General features: G+C 39.1%; 1 protein-coding gene across 9 annotated transcripts in view; it reads left to right on the top strand.

The window, feature by feature from the left end:
- Positions 1-16,247, top strand: part of PPP3CA (protein phosphatase 3 catalytic subunit alpha) — a 502,337-nt gene extending 486,090 nt beyond the window's left edge. For 7 of the 9 annotated variants that reach the window (XM_073892032.1, XM_073892038.1, XM_073892035.1 and 4 more), the window contains 4 exons: positions 485-569; positions 7,232-7,329; positions 10,410-10,439; positions 13,621-16,247. In XM_073892032.1, the coding sequence (XP_073748133.1) occupies positions 485-569; positions 7,232-7,329; positions 10,410-10,439; positions 13,621-13,817 (410 nt within the window). In that variant the 3' untranslated portion in view covers positions 13,818-16,247. The remainder of the gene's footprint in view (positions 1-484; positions 570-7,231; positions 7,330-10,409; positions 10,440-13,620) is intronic. The other 2 variants (XM_025873506.2, XM_073892033.1) reach the window with 1 other exon arrangement.
- Positions 16,248-18,417: the final 2,170 nt, after the last annotated feature.

Genomic DNA, 18,417 nt, shown 5'->3' with positions numbered 1-18,417 from the left:
GTTTCAGGGAACTTAGGGAGTTGAGACTCCCTAGTTTCATCACTTCAAGGGAGAACTTTCGAAAAAGCAGTTTCCTAAAGTAGTCTTCTCAGCATGGAGTCCGGAAATGAGTAGAAAATCCTGGTGACTCACTTGATTCTTCTTGCCAATACACACTCTCTCTGTATAAACAGAAAAGAAGGGAATTCAGTCAGAAGAGAAGCATAGGAACCTACCCAGTCAGCTCCATGATTTTTCTCTTTACCCACCTCCCTTTGGAAAAATCTCGAAAGTTGCACTTTGGCATTTTGGGGATCACTCAAGAACCACATCCAAGTATTAATGGCCAGATGGATAAGTTTTTAAAATTAATTCAGAGATAAATCCACTGGGGGGGAGGGGAGATGGTTTTGCTTACTATAGTCGGTTATATATCTAAACTTGTAAAATAATTACAGTTAGATAAAAGGTCACTGACTACTTAACTCTCTGTTTTAAAACATAGGAGCGACAGCTGCAGCCCGGAAGGAGGTGATTAGGAACAAGATCCGAGCAATAGGCAAAATGGCCCGAGTGTTCTCGGTTCTCAGGTGGGATCATCGTTCTGGTATTTCTGTTTTGAATGTGATTATGTGTCACTTCATAAAAATTCTAATACTGTGATCTGGTAACTTAAGTACTTTACTAGAAAATTTGCTTTTTCTTAGTTATTCTTTTCTTTTAAATGGGATTGTTGATTCCTCACTTTCTTAGTCAAATTGAAATATATCAAATCATTTCCTTAGAAGAAGCCTTTAAATGGGCTATTTCACGTTTTATCACTATTTGCCCCTGGACTTTAGAACATTTATTTCACAATAGGTTGAACTTGTGGCGAAATAGGAAAGCTCTTATAATTCATTTTATTTTTCATTCTGGCTCTGTGGTAAAAGATGAATTTATCAGGTGCATTTCACTAGATTTCTAGGAAGTGAACATTAACCATTGAACTGGCTCATGTAAATCTGTATTAGTCTAATAAGTCATTGAGAGAAAAATAGTTATTTAATGTTTCAATTTGCATGTAGTAGTTATTTTTTAAATAGATCATGAATCATGTTATTACTAATCCTGCATTGCAAAAACAAATGTTTTCTTGAAGAGAACTAACTACACTTTTCTTTATTTAAATTCTATTATCTACTATTAGGTAAGACAAAGTAACATATTTCTGCTCAAAAACTTTGAAATATGGCATATTTATATCTAAGGAGTATATGGTCAATTCACAATTACTCATTCACAAGGATAAATAGGCATACCTTGCAAAACAGACCATTTCCATAGTATATGATTCATAACCAAATTTTTGCCAAATTTTTGTCTCAACTCTTCCTCCTCGAGTAGCTATATGGGCTCTTTTGATTTCTCCTCTCGCTGTGTCTAGCCTACCCCTGGTAGAGTCACTAGAGAATAACCAAATAGCTTGTTGCCAAAAGCAAGGAGCCATGAAAAAGATGAAAGGCAATATCATCCTTCCTTAAAGACACCGAATCAAAGTCAATAGTAGCTCTGCATCGGCCAGTCAAACCCTGAAAAGTCATGTTAAAGCTGAGAACAGAGCATCGTTGCTTCTTACAGCCTAATGAAGGAGGCTGCCTGGACTGTAATGCTTTATATTCCTGACGGAATTTCCAGGCCTCGCTCACTCATTCAGTAATAGATATACATCTAAAGCACTGATTATATACCACGAAGAGAAAAAGCAATATAGGGGGATAGCAAGTGGGAGATGAGACACTTATTTTAGTGGGTGGCCAACAAAGAACTTTCTGAATAATAGCATTTGAGTAGGAAGTGTGGGGTGACCTTCATGAAGATGCAGAGTTAAGAGTGTTTAAGGCAAAAGGAATAGCTGGTGCAAAGATTCTTAGAAACCAGTTTAGCAGTTTTGAGGGCCAGCAAGGAGGTCTGTGTGGCTGGAAAAATGTCTTGTGGGAGCGAAAGACCATGTGAAGATCAGAAGTCCACTGGAACCTCTGCAGAATCACTTGCTTGTTTATCATGCCTCACATTTACCAATAAACACCTTGATTTTTTTTTTTCTATCTGTAGTCTCTGTGGGGAGAAGTAAAAACAGCGCCAAAATTTCCAAGTGAAAGTGTATTTAAGGAAGAAGGGGAAGCCTTTCTTAATATAAAAATTTGTCTCCATCCATGTTAGTTTTCAAACCATATGAAGGTGGTAGGGGCAATGCTATAGAATCATAGGTAGGTCTTAAAATTGGAAAGTGCCTCCAGTCCCCTGCCTATGGGTACATAGATGTAATTATTCCCAGCTGAGAGATGGTCCATTTGCCCCCAGTGATGATCAGTGACTTGACTGAGATTGCACACATTGATGGAAAAGAAAAGCGAGGTATATTGTATTGCTCTCCTATAATAAAAGCATTTATATTAACTCTGCAGAATGCAGGGGGTGGTGTCTAGCCTGAGAAAAGAAAGTGAAGCTTAGTAAGTAATGATTGCGTGTTAGACATGTACAGTATACTGAATCAGGCACAATGAATAGCAAATTGGAATGACAGACATGTGGACTCTAAACTAATATAAGATAATGAAATGTGAACTAAATACATGAAGAGATGCTCTGCTGTCGAAGAAGACAGGGCTCCATGGAGCTCTTCTATTCCCTGGAAAAAATAAATAAATAAAAAAGTTCCTGAAGAGGTTGACATTGGAGGAGCGCTGTGAAGGATAGGCTGGATTCCATTAGGTGGTGAATTGTGGGACAGTCATGCCTGGGAGCTAAGTCATCAAGCTCACAGTCACGTGGTCCTAAGAGCAATGCTTTCTGGGCTCTTGCTAAGTGCCAGGTGCCCTGCCTCGTAGTGTATGCATTTCACAGTAATCCACACAGCAAGCTTGCAAGCGAAGCAATGTGTCCAAACTCAGTGTGCAGCACTACTGAGTGTCTGACTAGAATGGTGTAGCCAGTGAATTCTAAGTATTCAAAAGAGCTGGGTCTTAAGACATGAAGGTAAGTGAGGAATCTAGGGAAAAGTGAAGCTGAAAATGTATTTAAGTCCAGATCCTTGATAGCCTTGAATAGCATGGTCATGGTAAAATATTTAATTTTTTGCATGGAGGCAGTGAGCGTCACAGGATGGTTTTCATAGGATGAGAGGCAGGCCCCAACCCATTTTTAGATATTATGTTAGTGGCAGCGTGAAGACTGGAGAACAAGACGACTTACTGACATCAAGGAGGACATCTTGGAAGCGATTGAACTAATCCAAGCCAATTGGGCTATAGGAGGAAAGATACAAAGGAAGAGACAAAAGGAATTTGTGAAGCTGGAAATTTTTAAATGTAACGAATGGATGTGAATGGATGTAAATGTGTCAGGCACAGCTGTCCAGCATATCCCTTACACTGTGGTAATTTGCCACATTACAAGGGAATCAGAACACTGTCTTACAGCAGCATGGGCGGGGTGGGTGCAGGCGTGTTACCTACGATCCACCAATCAAATGAATGCACAGAAAACATCTGTTTCAAAATGAGCATTGTGAGGAGGCAGGAAGTGGGGAAGGTGACTCCTCTCTCAGGTATGAAACCTGAGGGGCCAGCAGAACTCCTTTCTCAGCATTTTGGGGGCTAACTGTACAGCATTAACATGAGCCTAGGTGTTGGCTCTGAACAGTGGTGGCAGATGCCGTAGCGTGGATGGGCACTGGTACTTTTCTGGGCTGCAGAGCGTTCAAGTCTGGCTCTCTGGATCTGTGAGCTCTTTCATATCCTTTAGTACATCTCTCTGCTGTCAGAATTAGCCAGAGTAGGTTCTGTCATTTGCTCCAAGAATTCTGACCTACGCAAGGGGTGATGAGGGAGAGGATATGTTCTAAGAATATCCCATAGAGATTCTAGCCTCTGCGACGGATAGGATGATAGTGCTGTTATCTAAGAAAGAGGAAGTATTTCTCCACTTAAATATCTAACAGGTATTTTGGGGGAGGACTACAATAAATTGAATTGGGCCTATTTTCCTCTGGGGTGCCAGTGGAATATTCGTTCAGAGACAGGCAGGAATTCTGCCCTGGAGCTTTAGAGAGAGACGAGGGTAGGAAATGCTGTCATGAGAGGGAACACAAGACTAAAGTGGCGTAAGTGGATGGTCTCGCTATGAAAGAGAGTGGATGTAGGAGAAAAAGATAAGAATCCTCTCGAACAGTACTTTGCAGTAGAAATATAATGTGAGCCACATCTGTAAGTTGACATTTTCTAGAAGCCACAGTAAAGGAGTAGAAAGAAACGGGTGAAATTAATTTTAAGAATGTCTTCTATAGAACACATACATTGAGAATTTTATCCCTTCAGTGTGTAGTTGGTATAAAACTTCTGAAGGAGATGTTTCACATTCTTATTTTTGTATTAAGTTTATGAAACCCTGTGTACATTTCATACTTATAGCACCTCTCAAGTTGGGTTTCGAGTGGGTAAGAGCCACACGTGGCTGGGAGCTTCCATTTTAGAAAGCACAGGTGTGAAGCCAAAGGGAAAAGATCATCCAAGGGACTGAGAAGGGGATGCCAGAGGAGGAGGAGAACCAGGAAAGAAAGTGTTCCCGACCTGGGCAAAGAGTCTTTCCAGAAGGGGGTGTGGTCAGCAATGGGAAGTACAGCAGAGGTCAGAGGTGTCTGTTTGAGTGAGAACTCAGCAGACATGGTTGGAATTGAGGAGTCCCCAATTCCAGAAAGCTGCCAGAAACTATAAAAGCTTGGGTTTTGTGTGCAACCGCAAGGAAAAGAAGCAAGGAAGCCTGATTTCAAATATGAATGCAAAGAAAAAGATATATGTTCATTTCTTTAGAGGTACTCCCAATTTCCAAATCCATATATTAGCATTTAAGATTATTTCTTCTTTATGTGATCTCTACTGGTTTGACAGCAGAAGCCTGAAAAGGTTGCAGTACCTGTTTGAGGGCAAACAATGATTAATGGCCATCTCAAACCTAACACTGCCACTCTCCATTCTATTTTCCTTTTACTCATTCTTTTATAAATGTGTTTTGAGTGTGGACTGTGTACCAGGTGCTGTTCTGGTCTAGATACTTAAAACAACAACAACAACAACGGAATAAATAAACTGCATAGTTTTTCAGGGGTAATAAGCGCTTTAGGTAAAAATAAAACCAGCAAGGGGAGATAGGGAGTATATATATATATAGCCTTCTAAAGAAGTCCTCACTTAGAGGGCTATACTTGAGCAGAGATTCGAAGGCAAGGAGGTAGTGAGCCATGCAGATACTGGAGGGAGAGTGTGCCAAACAAGGGTAGAGCCCTGAGGCGAGGTGTGCCAGATGTGTTGGAGGGACACTAAGGGAAGTAGACACTGGTAGGAAATGGAGTCCGACAGATGGGTGAGGTTAGGAGAGCGTGGGTTGGGAGTTAGTTTTCAAAGGCTGTGGTCAAACCTAAAAATTTTGCCTTTCACCCTTAACAAGAGGAGAAGACTTGGGAAAGCTTTGAATAGGAAGTGGCAGGATCTGCATTCGTATTAAAAGGCCCAGCCTGTCTGCTACACTGAGAATAGACAGGGATGGGGGCAGAGAGTGTGATGAGGATGGAGCAGGGAGACCAGTAAAGAAGCTGCTGGAAAAATCCAGGCAAGAGATGCTGGTGGGAAGCAAAAGAAGTCAGCCACCGTGAAAGGCTACATCTTGTATGATTACGCCTGTCTGAAACATCCAGAAGAAGCAAATGTACAGAAAGTAGATTAGTGGTTACATAAGGGTGAAAGAAATGGAGAGCCACTCTAATGGACACAGGTTTTCTTTTGGGGCAATGAAAATATTTTAAAATTGATTAAGGGGATTGTTTCACAACTCTGTGAATGCACTAAAAACCATTGATTAAATCACATAACTTTACATGGATGAATTATATAGGATGTTACTTCTACTCCATAAACCTGTTTTAAAAAGAGAGGTGTTGGATTGTGAGAATGGCAAGCTGCTGGAAATACTTTGAGGGTAGAGCCCTCAAGGTTTGCCGACTGAATGGAAGTGCGAGGAGGTAGAGAGAGGATAGGAGCGAAGGGGTGATTCCTGAAGCTTAACGAAAAGATGAAGTTGAAGGAAGGTTGTGGATGTAGCTGGTTGGGGGGGTAGTTTAAGAATTCTGTTTGGGTCATGTTAGATAGCTTCATAAAAACGTGGCTTTGGTAGTTCTACATATTGCAGATGTTATATATATATTTGTATTATAAACACTTTCTGATTGTAGAATTACAGTGTCTGCTACTTGGAAAGAGATGAGCGTATTCCTATTTCATGGTTATTTAATCATGATGATTTATTAATAAATCAAAGTGATTAATAGTGCTGTGACTAATAAACAGCCATGAAATGTTGATGTACAGAAGACTGTAAAACAATCGTCACAATGAGTAATACAATAATGTTCTATTAGCAAATCAGTGGGGGGAGACACTGCTGAAAAGAAAAGGTGGTTGCTTTCCTGGCTGGTTGTCATTATTGGTCTACTTATCATGTGATATCAAAATTATTTAATAGCCCCCTGAATGTAACTTCTAGTTCCCTATTCTATAAACCACGGAGTTGTTTTGTTTGTCTGTTTGTTTTTATCTCTCATATATACTCTTTGGTTTTCTCTCCGGAGAGAAATAAGTTCCACTCATTTCTGCTGAGCCTTGGCTGGAAAACTTACATCAGCACTCTGTGGGACTCATTTTAACATATTTATGGGTGTCACGGTGGATGCCCAGCAAACACTCTGTATGGCGATGCCAGCTTACAAAATATGAATTGTTTTCTGTATCTTTGGGACTTGGAAGAGGCTGAGCCTGTGCAAGTGTATAATCGTAAACTAGCATGGCAGCTGTCCACTGACGTGACATGGCTTCTATATGAGTGTATAAAAACACAGTACGTTTGAGGGGCGCCTGGGTGGCTCAGTCTTTAAGTGTCTGCCTTCGGCTCAGGTCATGATCCCAGGGTCCTGGGATCGAGCCCCGCATCGGGCTCTCTGCTGGGAGGGACGCCTGCTGCTCCCTCTCCCACTCCCCCTGCTTGTGTTCCCTCTCTTGCTGTGTCTCTCTCTGTCAAATAAATAAATAAAATCTTAAAAAAAAAAAAAAAATCCAGAGAGCCTAGGTGGAGGTAAATGCGAGTTCTACTATGAATTTTTCTCTCCTTTTTTTTTGAAAGAAAATCCAAGTTAATGTCCCCCCCTCCCCTTGTGCCTTTGCAGAGAAGAGAGCGAGAGTGTGCTGACGCTGAAAGGCTTGACCCCCACGGGCATGCTCCCCAGCGGAGTGCTTTCTGGAGGGAAGCAGACACTGCAAAGCGGTAAGCAGGCCCGGTGGTACGAGCGTGTGCGGGGCAGCTCAGGCCGCGGGGTCCTTAGAGCCCTGATTTATTCACCCACGTAAGGGCGGCCTCAGTCTTCAGCTCTTCTCAGCGGAAGAAGGGCTGAAACCCTACATCAGTTTGACCAGTCCTGTGGGACAGAATAGCTCCCTCGTCCCCGGACTGCGTCTTCGCCCCCACCCACAGCCCACCCCGCCGTCCCCCGTGTACGCAGACGTCACCGCACCTGCAGGCCCGCGACAGCCCACTGAGGTTGGCCACACGCGGGATAGCTTTGACAGCTTTGAGCCATTCCGCTGCTAAAAACAACTTTTTTAAATTACGTTTCTGGTAAATGTTCTGGCTATCTATGTGATTGAAAAAAAATAAATAAATAAACACACGCGTAAATACACGTCCGGTCGTATTGTAGTGGAGAACGGAAGGCCATCAAAAGGGTGACTTCATTATCTACTTGAATAGAAGTTGGGAGTCATACGTGTCTTTTCTCTGATTTCTCCATCCAAAACATAAGAGACTGAGTAGAACCACATTGTATTTTTGAAAAAAATACCTTCTTTTAAGATAGAGATTTTTTTTTTTTAATGAAAATGTGTAGCTTTCTGGACTAGTGCTGTCTAGTAGAACTTTTTGTGATGATGGAAATTTCTGTATCCGTACAGAGGCCACTGGCAACATCTGGCTATGGAGCACTTGAAATACAGCTGGTACAGCTGAGAGACCGAAACGGAAGTTTTTATTTTAGCTAATTTGTATTAATTTGCTTCACATAGCCACATGTGACTAATGGCCACCACATCAGACAGCACAGAGCTGTATATTCTTTTACGTTTGTGATTTTGTCTTGCTGTCTATTTTAACTAATAGTATCATTAATTAGAGTCCAATTTTAATAATACATGATGAAAATTTGCTATTAGATTAGACTTTAACTAAATCGATGAGTAAAAAATCAATAAAACAAAAATCCGTTATAACATTTTGAAAACTAATCTCAGCCTCTTGCTTATTTTCCCATATCTTTCCCTGAATCTTTTTTTGTGTTTTTGTTTGTTTGTTTTTTTTTTTCCTATCTCTATCCTTCAGTCTAGAAGATTCAAGTATTCCTATGGTTACCTGATTTAGACACACCTCTTCTATGTAGAGAATCATGCTCAGCATCACTATAGTTTTCTTTATTTTCACATGAATTTATTCCAAAATCAGTGTCTCTGGTTTCCACAAAAAGACACAAATTTGTAAATGAAGATAGGACAATGCATAGAAGTCAATTTCCCCTTGAATTTATAACTAAAAATTATTCTAATAACTTAAAAAAAACAAAAGAAAATTTCTCTCACCAAAATAAACATGCTCTCTAAAAAAGTTAGCATAAATGGATCATTTGTATGCACAAAATGCACAATTACCTAAATGACTAAAATCTGCATAGTTTCTGATAAGCACATTTTAAGGTTCAGCGAGTGTATTATCAGAGACTATGGGTCACATTTTCTTTGGAAGGATACATTTAATAATGGGCAGTGCATATTACTGATACGTTGGTGCTGGTGTGGTTCCAGATTTTTGCTTTACTTTTGAACTTAAGTTATTTAAGTTCTTAAAATTCTTTGTTCTGTTTCTAGATTTTCACTTGTATTTTAAATTAGGTTATTCAGTTTTCTTTTCTGTTACTTTATGTTGAATCCGTTGGTTTGTGTTATTCTGTGTTGAACTCTCACATGCACAAACACATACACATATAACAGACATACAGGCTGGAACCTCATTCATCCTGAGAACTTGAAAACGCAATATATATATTTCCCCTTAACGCTATATATATATTTAAACCAAATCCATTAAAACAATTTCAAAATCCACTGTCTGGATTGCAAATTGTCAAAAAGAAGAAACTGCTTAAGGCTTTACTGTTTAGCTTTTCTCCATGGTGGTAAACATTTTACATTTTTATCAGAAGGAATTTAGAATGCACTGTAAGGACATTATAGTGCACATTTGGCAGTTGCTCTAGTTTTAAAACCTTAAATTACAAAAAATATGCAAATTAAAGCCAAGGGGTAGAATTTTAATATTAAACATTTTGGAGTTTCAGAGAAGTTTTGCATTTTAGCCCTTAATTAGGGAAATATCCACTAGCCTTAATAACATGGAAGGACTCATACACCTGTATTAGTGAGAATATAGACCCTAACCTTATTATGAAAATTGCTCAGAAAGCAGTGGGCTTTTAAAGTGTTGCCTCTGAAATATGCTGAGGTTTCAGGATTTGAACTGCCTCTTTAAAATGCTGATAGAATTATTACTGCAACTGACATGTTACCACTTGATTATAGTAGCATTTCAAGAATTTCCTTTCCATAGATGGTATTCAGTAAGGAAAACTGACTTTAAATTGGGTTCCCTGGCAAAGGAAGTCCCGTCTATATATATATTGTTGCCCACCTTTTCCCCTTCTCTCTCACCACTCCAGACAAGCTCTGTGTTTGTCTTTAAAGGAGTTACATGCACTATCAGCTCAGATGCATTGATTTTATTCTTCCTCTAGATTAGCACACACATACACACACTCTACTTTTCCACTGCACTAAATCATGCTATTTAATATTAAAAAGTGTGAATCATCCCACTGATATTATGACACTGCTTCGAGTTGTGCCATTTTGTCTAGCATTTTCAAATCATAAATCACCAGGCATAGTAGTGGTTTTATTATACGTTCTGTGTCAGACTAAGATTGACCTAGTCTCTTACCGATTCAATCTAAGTAAAAGAAAATTGTCCTGTTTTTCAAGAGGGTTGACCATGTTGTCATTTATTTCATGAACAAACACCAGTTCACTCAGATTGGTTTCTCCAACTCATAAAATAAACTTCTCATTTTTGTCATGTTTTTTCCTTTCTTTTTACCATTTCTGTTTTGTCGTCTGTGTCAGAATCCAGCACTTACAGGAACATTAAATTTCTGAGCTCCCTTGATCGTCTCTGATTTGTAATTAGAGTTAAAAATCCTCTGCTCATTTTTCTCATTCATTTTGCACCCCCTTTCTTCTCTTCAGCTACTGTTGAGGCTATTGAGGCTGATGAAGGTAAATTGGCCAGTCCCCTTTCTGTTGTACCTGCAACAGATAAGGGCTCTGCTGGGTGTATTCATTTTTTTATTTTTTTATTTATTTTTTATTTTTTTGCTGTAGCTTGTACAGAGTGTGTGGGTGTTGGGCTAACAGTTGTGGCTCAGTATTAACCAAAATGTTCTTGCTTTAAAGGGGAAAATGTCCTTTTATGGTTTGTTTGTTTGTTTTTTTTCCCCTTAACGCTATGTTTGACTTTGTACACAACGAACCTAGTATAGTCACAGAAAACCAAAGGATTACATATCTTGAATGATGTGGGGTGGGAGTTATGGCAGCTGTTTTGACAAATATCGCATAAAATAATATTCTTTGAGCTGAACCATGTCCCTCCCTCGAATCATTTTCAGTCAGCCCTGAAAAGAAGAGAAGAAAAAAGCTTTATTAAATCTCGTCTCCAGAAGTTTCTAGCCAAAAAAAAAAAAAGTGTTCATTTGAATAGTGCTTTGTTGTAGTTCAACATTATTTTATGTCTCAAAAAAATATTCCAACGTGAGACAGCTATGTATGAGATAAACAGTTCTGCTAGTCTTACAAATTTTAACCTACTGGTATTTGTAGGACGGTTAGCACCATTAAGATATTATAAAGAGTTCAAAAATCCCCAGTGGTTGTGGCAGTGGCCATGACAAGAACAGTGACTATCCAGTCCTCACTCAATTGATGGTTCACTGAGGGTCTGCTTGGCACCGGGCACCGTGCTATGCGCTGTACAGGAATTGTACCCCACCCACTGTGTCCTAGCACTGCAAGGGGACAATAGCGTTGGCCCTCTAGAAATTACTTTTGAGTCAAGTGCTTGAGCAATATACAGTTATGAGAGGATTGCCTATCAAAATAGTTTTTTAATATTATCCATACCATACCCTCCGGAAATTTTAAAAAAGAATACTTTGAAGTTCCCCTTTAAAACAAAATTCTTCAGTTGTATTTTGTTCTTGCAAGATCACTTTTTTTTTATTTTTTCCCAAAATTGTGTGCATATGGTCCTTCAATCCGATGTAAAAAGTGCCACTTTAGACTGTCGAATTTGCATATGATTTGGTTACAGTAGGGGAAATGATAGCACTGTAAGAGAAAATACAACTGCTTCCTAAATAGCAGTGAATAAACTGCTATTTATGTGGGAATTCTCTATTCCTCTTGGCAAATTCTAATCTGCAGTGTGCATTCTTGTTGATAGTTTGGCTGTTTTCTGTGGTTTCTGTGACTCTGTGTTGTGTTAAGTATACTACCAATGTAAATTGCTAATACCCATTGTCTGACCAGCAACTACAGCAGAGCACATTCTTCCAGACCAGGGTTAGAGATTTGATTAGAGACAGAGCCCCATTCGGGACATATCCATTGTTCCAGCTAGAGTTTGAATTTCTACGCTCTCACCCTATTGGCTTTTAAAACCCTGAGATGCCTCTTTTACCATTTAAATTAATAAAATCGCTTCATAAATTATCATGTTGACAAACTTCTGTATTTATTCATTATGATGAAATGATATTCACAGTGGTTTAGAAAAAGAATAGAATACCACTTAATACCACTTTGTGCCATTATTTTGTCCCTCAAAATAATTGAGTATTCAGGGTGGGTGCTCATTAGACAGCTCTATTATTTTGCAGTTTATTACCAAATTAGAGAAGAATTAAGAAGCTTTGCTTTGGGCCTTGGTCTTTCCTCGTTTCCCCATCTTCTTCCTCTCACAGTTGACTAATCACCATTTTGCTAACCTTTAAAATGCAGAGGGGTAACAAACTATTTCGCATCCTTTAATGAATTTGGAAGCAATGGTGTAGATCTTCTAAGAATCTCATCCATATTAGTGAAAGGCACTGCACATTTGTGTAGGATTGGCTGGCAAAGTTTCAGCTTGAAACTGCTTTCCTTTTTTTTTTTTTTTCCCAAATAAGGTGGGAAGGATAAAGGTACCCTGAAATTGTCCCCAATCAGCCATGGAGATGCAGCCCAATTCAGCACTGGTGATTGGCCCTTCAGTATCTGGCTTGCACGTCACAGGAAGTAATGCAAACTGATGTCATTGTTGGTTCCCCGTATGTACTCTATTTTCAGCTCACTGGTTGGTGCACCCACTGAAGAAGTCATTAAGTTTCTTGCACAAATGCCTGCTCTATCTCTGCAGCACACTAAGGGTTAATGAAAAAAATTAAATATCCATACGCCTCCTTGAGAATGCCATGTTTTCACTGAATAGGGCCCAAACCAATCCTGTCATTTTTGCTGAAAGTTGTGAAAGGCATTTTCCCCTTATTCTTGAAGCATCACTTACATCTGCATTGATCTACTAAGAAAGAGTTTTGCTTTGATTTAGGCAGTAATGGATACCAGATGAACATCAGTCTGACCTGTTTTGCTGCTGAAGGGAGGACAACGTTTTTCTACTTAGTGATCCAATCTTGGTTTTTCTGAGTTTCTCTTACCTTGTCACCCACTGCGCATGCTTCCAAAGTTGAGTTAGAGAAACAGGAGTTTATAATTTCTTTTTTTTTTTTTTCTTCATGCAACCGTTGAGTTGTTTGCCAAGAAAGTCTTTCTGGGATTCTGAGGTGGCATGGAAATGCCCCTAAAGTTAATTCCTTTTAGAGCTCCTTTTAGCTTCTGCTCTAAAGCTCTCTACTAGACTTTTAGGCACAGCTCGCCTGACTCTACTGAATTGGCCATTACTAGTACAGTGGGATAGCCAAAGGAAGGCTATGGTACGGTCTGTCTAAGGTTAGGGTGTCTGATGCAGTAATCATGCCAATGATGTGGCCAGTTGATGTTAAGTCTAGATACCTGTCCCTGGTAGCAGCTTTCCTTTTGACATATCCACTTCGGATTTCATTGATCTAAACTCTCATGAAGAACCAGAGCAATGTTTACATCTTACTAACTTGAAGAGGACATTTTGGTTGGCAAGAGACATTGGCTGTTTTCAAACCCTTTGGTTATCTTCAGGTATGGTAAGGAGTCTGTTGTGTTGTGTTCAGGTCTCGTCATTTTGTTCTCTACTAAAGGATTCCCTCACTCACTGCGAAATCTCTAACCTCACCTGATGCAACAGTGCCCTTTGTTTTCCTCTGGCTAACCTAATTTTTCTTTCTTTTTTTTTTTTTCTTTTTTTTTTTAATGATTTTCTGTTTAGCAATCAAAGGATTTTCACCACAACATAAGATCACTAGCTTCGAGGAGGCCAAGGGCTTAGACCGAATTAACGAGAGGATGCCACCTCGCAGAGATGCCATGCCCTCTGACGCCAACCTTAACTCCATCAACAAGGCTCTCGCCTCAGAGACTAACGGCACGGACAGCAATGGCAGTAATAGCAGCAATATCCAGTGACCACTTCCTGTCCCCCTTTTTTTTTTTTTTTTGAGCTGCAGGGCATGATGGGGATTGCTGCATATCAGCAGTTGGATGTTCTTGCCTCTGACGGTAGCTTATTTGCTCTGGGGGCCAGGAATTGGATTCAGTTTACACTATCATTAAAAAAGAGGGAGAGAGATAATAAACTATATTTTGGTGGGGGTGGTGATTAAACACCTCTTTTGGGTATGCCTTTTAAAAATGCTTATAGGAAAAAAAATTTAAAAAAGAAAGCTAATGCTAGTATATACTGCAATGTTAGGGGAATGAACATGTTTTCCTACTGCATTGGGGACTTCTAGATAGGTTAATGAAAGGTCTTTTATTATGTTACTGGACACGAAAACTTTGTCTAATTTCTTACTCTATTGTACGTTTACAGTCGCAGCACTAAAAATGGATGACATCAAACATTTTTAACAAAATGATGTACAAACTAAATAAGGACTATTTATTGATAATGTTTTGCTACTCTTGTCAGACAATGGCTATAAAATGAATTAGGCAGTCTTAAAAAAAAAAAAAAACAGAAAAAGAAAAAAAAAAGAATGTTGCAAATTTGTTAAAATGCCAAAAAGGACAGTTTAATTTTGTACAGATTATGCTTACCTCAGGTTTCTTTAGTGTGCTTGAATGCCCTTCTTTCCATATAACACTTAATCTTATTAATTTAGCAACGAGTATCTTTTCTTTAAGTTTTAAAAAAACTGGAATAATTACATCTATCTTTTTTTTGCTGTTTATATTTAGGGTTTTTTTTTGTTGTTGATAAATCAAGTCTTGGTTGTGGCTTGCTGAATTAAATATTTATGAGTGGTGCATTTTTAAGTATAGTGAACAAGACACCATATTAAGTACAGTGATAAAGCATCTATATTCTGTAAAAAAAAAAAATCTGCCTATGCATGTTTTTTAAGAAAAAAAAAAATGGCTGTATCGGCCTGTATGGGACTGCAATGCGCTTAGTGGTCTGACATATACTGGAAATGTATGTATACTGGCGTACTTTATATTCTCTAAAATGCTTAATGCCTTTGAAATTTTGTAATCAAAAAAGCTTTGAAAAAATCTAAAGGGGAGAGTATTCTTAAAAGTTTTTAACATAAGCTTGTCAGTGCACATATATAGATGGTGAGCATGTTTAGCAAACCTTGTGACATTTAAATAAGTTTGTAGTTACATGTGAAACTCTAAATGCATGGTAACTGTTAATGTCATAATGGTTTAGTTATTTTGTTCTGTTCTGTCAGGTGCCACAAAATATGTACTTTTTTCACTTTTTTCCCTTTGTATATCAGTTACGGGTTACAACTGGCTCATTCTGAAAACCACCACAACAAAAGTCCATTCATATTTTTTAACAATTGTATAAGTGCCCAGGTAATTCACTACAGCCTAAAGCCTTGCCTTTGTAATTTGACTTCTGAAATGTTGGCAATCAAAGCATGCACTTGTAACAATGACAAAGAAAAAGCATTTTATATTACTACTCAATAAAATGTGCATGAACTTAAAGAACTCTCATCCTTTCACTGAGTCTGCTGAAGGGATTTCTGTGCACAACCACCATGCTGTCTTTGAGGTGCTGGGCCCCCCACCGCACGTCACAGATTTACTTATTTAACAGGCTTCCTTCCCTGAGGGCCTGGTGATCTGAGGTGTGGCGCCTACTTCCGCTGGAGGAAACTTGGTGGATTTGTGTCTCAGATCAGACAAGAGAAATAAAGAACAAATGCCATCTTCTGGCTCCCTCGAATGTGGGAGCCAGTTAAGAAACCAGAGCATTCCTTTTTATTGAAAAAAAAAATTGTTATCAGGTTGTTTCAGTTGTATTGGATGCCCTATCTGCTCAAGCAAAAAGAACTAAGCTACTAAGTGCATTTTCATCACGAAAGAGAGTTGCATTTGTATTGATATGAAATTTATATACTGGCACTCCGGCTCATATCTAATCACCAGAAGATTTAAGATACACCGAATTCCACTTTGTTTCTAACATTGTTCATTTTCAGTGCACTTTGTTTTATGTAATAAAGTATGCCTGTTATACCAAATAATAAGAATATGGCAATTAGTGATACAGTGTACCAAAACAAAGATGTTCTAGATATATTCTCTGGCAAAGACTATCCCAAATTTATTTTCATGAATACAAACATCTTTTCCCCCTGTGGATATTTTTCCACTCTTAAAAAAATGACGTCCAAGGAAAATATTTAGATGCAACTTATTAGAATGATGTGGAAGAAATGGTAATTCTTGATACCGAGGTGTTTCTTTCTGTCTTATAACTGCGGAGAAAATATCCTGACCAAAAAAAAATTCATTTTGGGGATTCCTTTCTTTTACAAATTGTGCTGAGGCAACTATGGCATAGAAATAAACATTTGACATTAAAATAAGCAATTGATGTGAGTATGGCTTGGTCTTTCTGGTCAGTAGTTAGGAAAGTAATACTGTTTACTTTTGCATAATTGTTCAGTCTATCAAAGAAATCAACGTGTAACTGAAGTTATTTCTCCAGATGGATAACACCAGTTATTAGAGCTTTCTCCTTCATTTTTAAGGAACCTGTTGAATTCTTGAGTTATTCATGCCAGTGCATCTTTGGCCATACACCCAAACACACACACACACACACACACACAGAAACCGCCTCCTGTTCCCCTCCTTCACCCACCCTTAGGGTGACTTACCTCCTAAGAGGTTCAGAGTCCGTGCTGAGTGGTCATCTCACTTCTTTTTTTTTTTTAAGATTTTATTTATTTATTTGACAGAGAGAGACACAGCGAGAGAGGGAACACAAGCAGGGGGAGCAGGAGAGGGAGAAGCAGGCTTCCCGCGGAGCAGGGAAGATTTGACCGACCCTCAGCAATATTTCTTATCCAAAGTATCCTCTACATTTATTCTTTTATTTTTGAAGAAAAGAAAGAAAAATCTTCAGACTAAACTTGTATGATGAGGGGAGCAAAGTGGAATGGTGGGGGACATCTCTGCACATTGACATTGGCATGCCTTAGCCTAGAGCGTCAACCTGGAAGCATCTTGCCCTGTCAGCCCAGAACGCTTCATGGTGATGCTAAAGCCCCCAGAGTGCTCTTGTCCTGAAACATTTCTTTCCCTCCTACCCCACCACGTTCATGTAAAGTAATAAACCTGAGTACGCATCCATCTTTCTGCCTAGAAACCAGGGTCCCGACATGAAGTCAGCACCACAGATGGGACAGTGGGAATGGCCTTCCTAAAATGTCTAACACTTCTCCTTGACTATTTCATGTCCCAATCACTGGATCCCTCTTGTCACACTCAGTTAAGAAGAAGGGACCTCGCAGTTTGCCCTGGCTGAGTGCCTACGTTCCTTCAAGACTGGAAACCTTTGAGCTGGACAGATCTGAGATCCCCGAACTAAAGATATGTCCATTTCCCTTGGTATGTGGCTTTCCACTTAATTCATTCAACAAACATTGAGCCTCTGCTATGTTCTCTCACTGTTCTAGGTTCTTATTTTATACACACACACACACACACACACACACACACAAAGATGGCAATCATGACAACATACCAGTTTTTGCTATGACCTTAAATGTTAATGTAGTGAGTCAGTGTCTGGCTTAACACTGCTTTTTAAGGCCATTTTTACTCTGTTTCATGGATATTCTTTTTTGATATATTTTATGGTAATATTAACCATAAAAGCCCCTGACGAGGCCCTTTCATGATAAGTTCACTTTTTTTTTTTTTTTTATAAATGCATATGTAGTAATGGGAGGCAAGAAGTCGGGAAAGAAATGTTGGACCTCTATCTGGTGATCACATTTTCAAGAGGCAACATTGACAAATTGGAATGCGTGTGGGAGAACAGAAACCCAGCAGGGAAGGAGAGTTGTTTTAAACAAAGACTGAAGAAACCTAAAAGGTGAACAGAAGTTGACATGAGAGCTATAATATTAAGTTGGTTATTCCAATAAACCCTGCTTAAATCAGAAAGATGCCTACTTGTCACAAAGAAGAAGTAGTTAATGAATGAGCCTGTTTAACAGAGAGTAAACTACAGGAGGATGTGGGTGCCTCCCCTTCCCCGGAAGTGTTAAAACCTAGTCAGACTTGATTCAGTGCCCCAAGCATCTCCTGAAGGATGCTGCATGGAAAGAGCGGTACTAGACATAGTTGAAGGGGTTCTCTTCAAACATAACATCAAAATTATGCTTCTACAGTAGGATCCTAAATATCCATTCAATCATTCAGTCTCCTGAAAGCATCTAACTCTGATTTGCAGACTGTTCCCTAGAACCCCGTGTTTACAGGAATACTGCCATGGGGCTGAGTGTCCTGCGTCAACCAAAGGACCCCTTTTATCTATTTTACACATTGAGCTTCTATACAAGCGGTCAACTGAGACGTGTCTCCACTAGATTAGCAAAGCTCAAAACCGACTGTTGTAGAATATTAGATCAGAACAAAGTCCCCTTAAACTCCAGTCCTAAGGCATTCTTGTCAAGTTATATTTTGAAGTCATTTTATACCCACTGCTGGGGATATCTAGGTTTCTTCCCAACAGCATCTTCTTGTCTGC

Source organism: Callorhinus ursinus, unplaced genomic scaffold (genome assembly GCF_003265705.2).
Source record: "Callorhinus ursinus isolate GAN/ISIS: 27379988/994484 unplaced genomic scaffold, GSC_fseal_2.0 scaffold4, whole genome shotgun sequence".
Lineage (NCBI taxonomy): Eukaryota > Metazoa > Chordata > Mammalia > Carnivora > Otariidae > Callorhinus > Callorhinus ursinus.
This window is presented reverse-complemented; position numbering and strand designations above follow the sequence as displayed.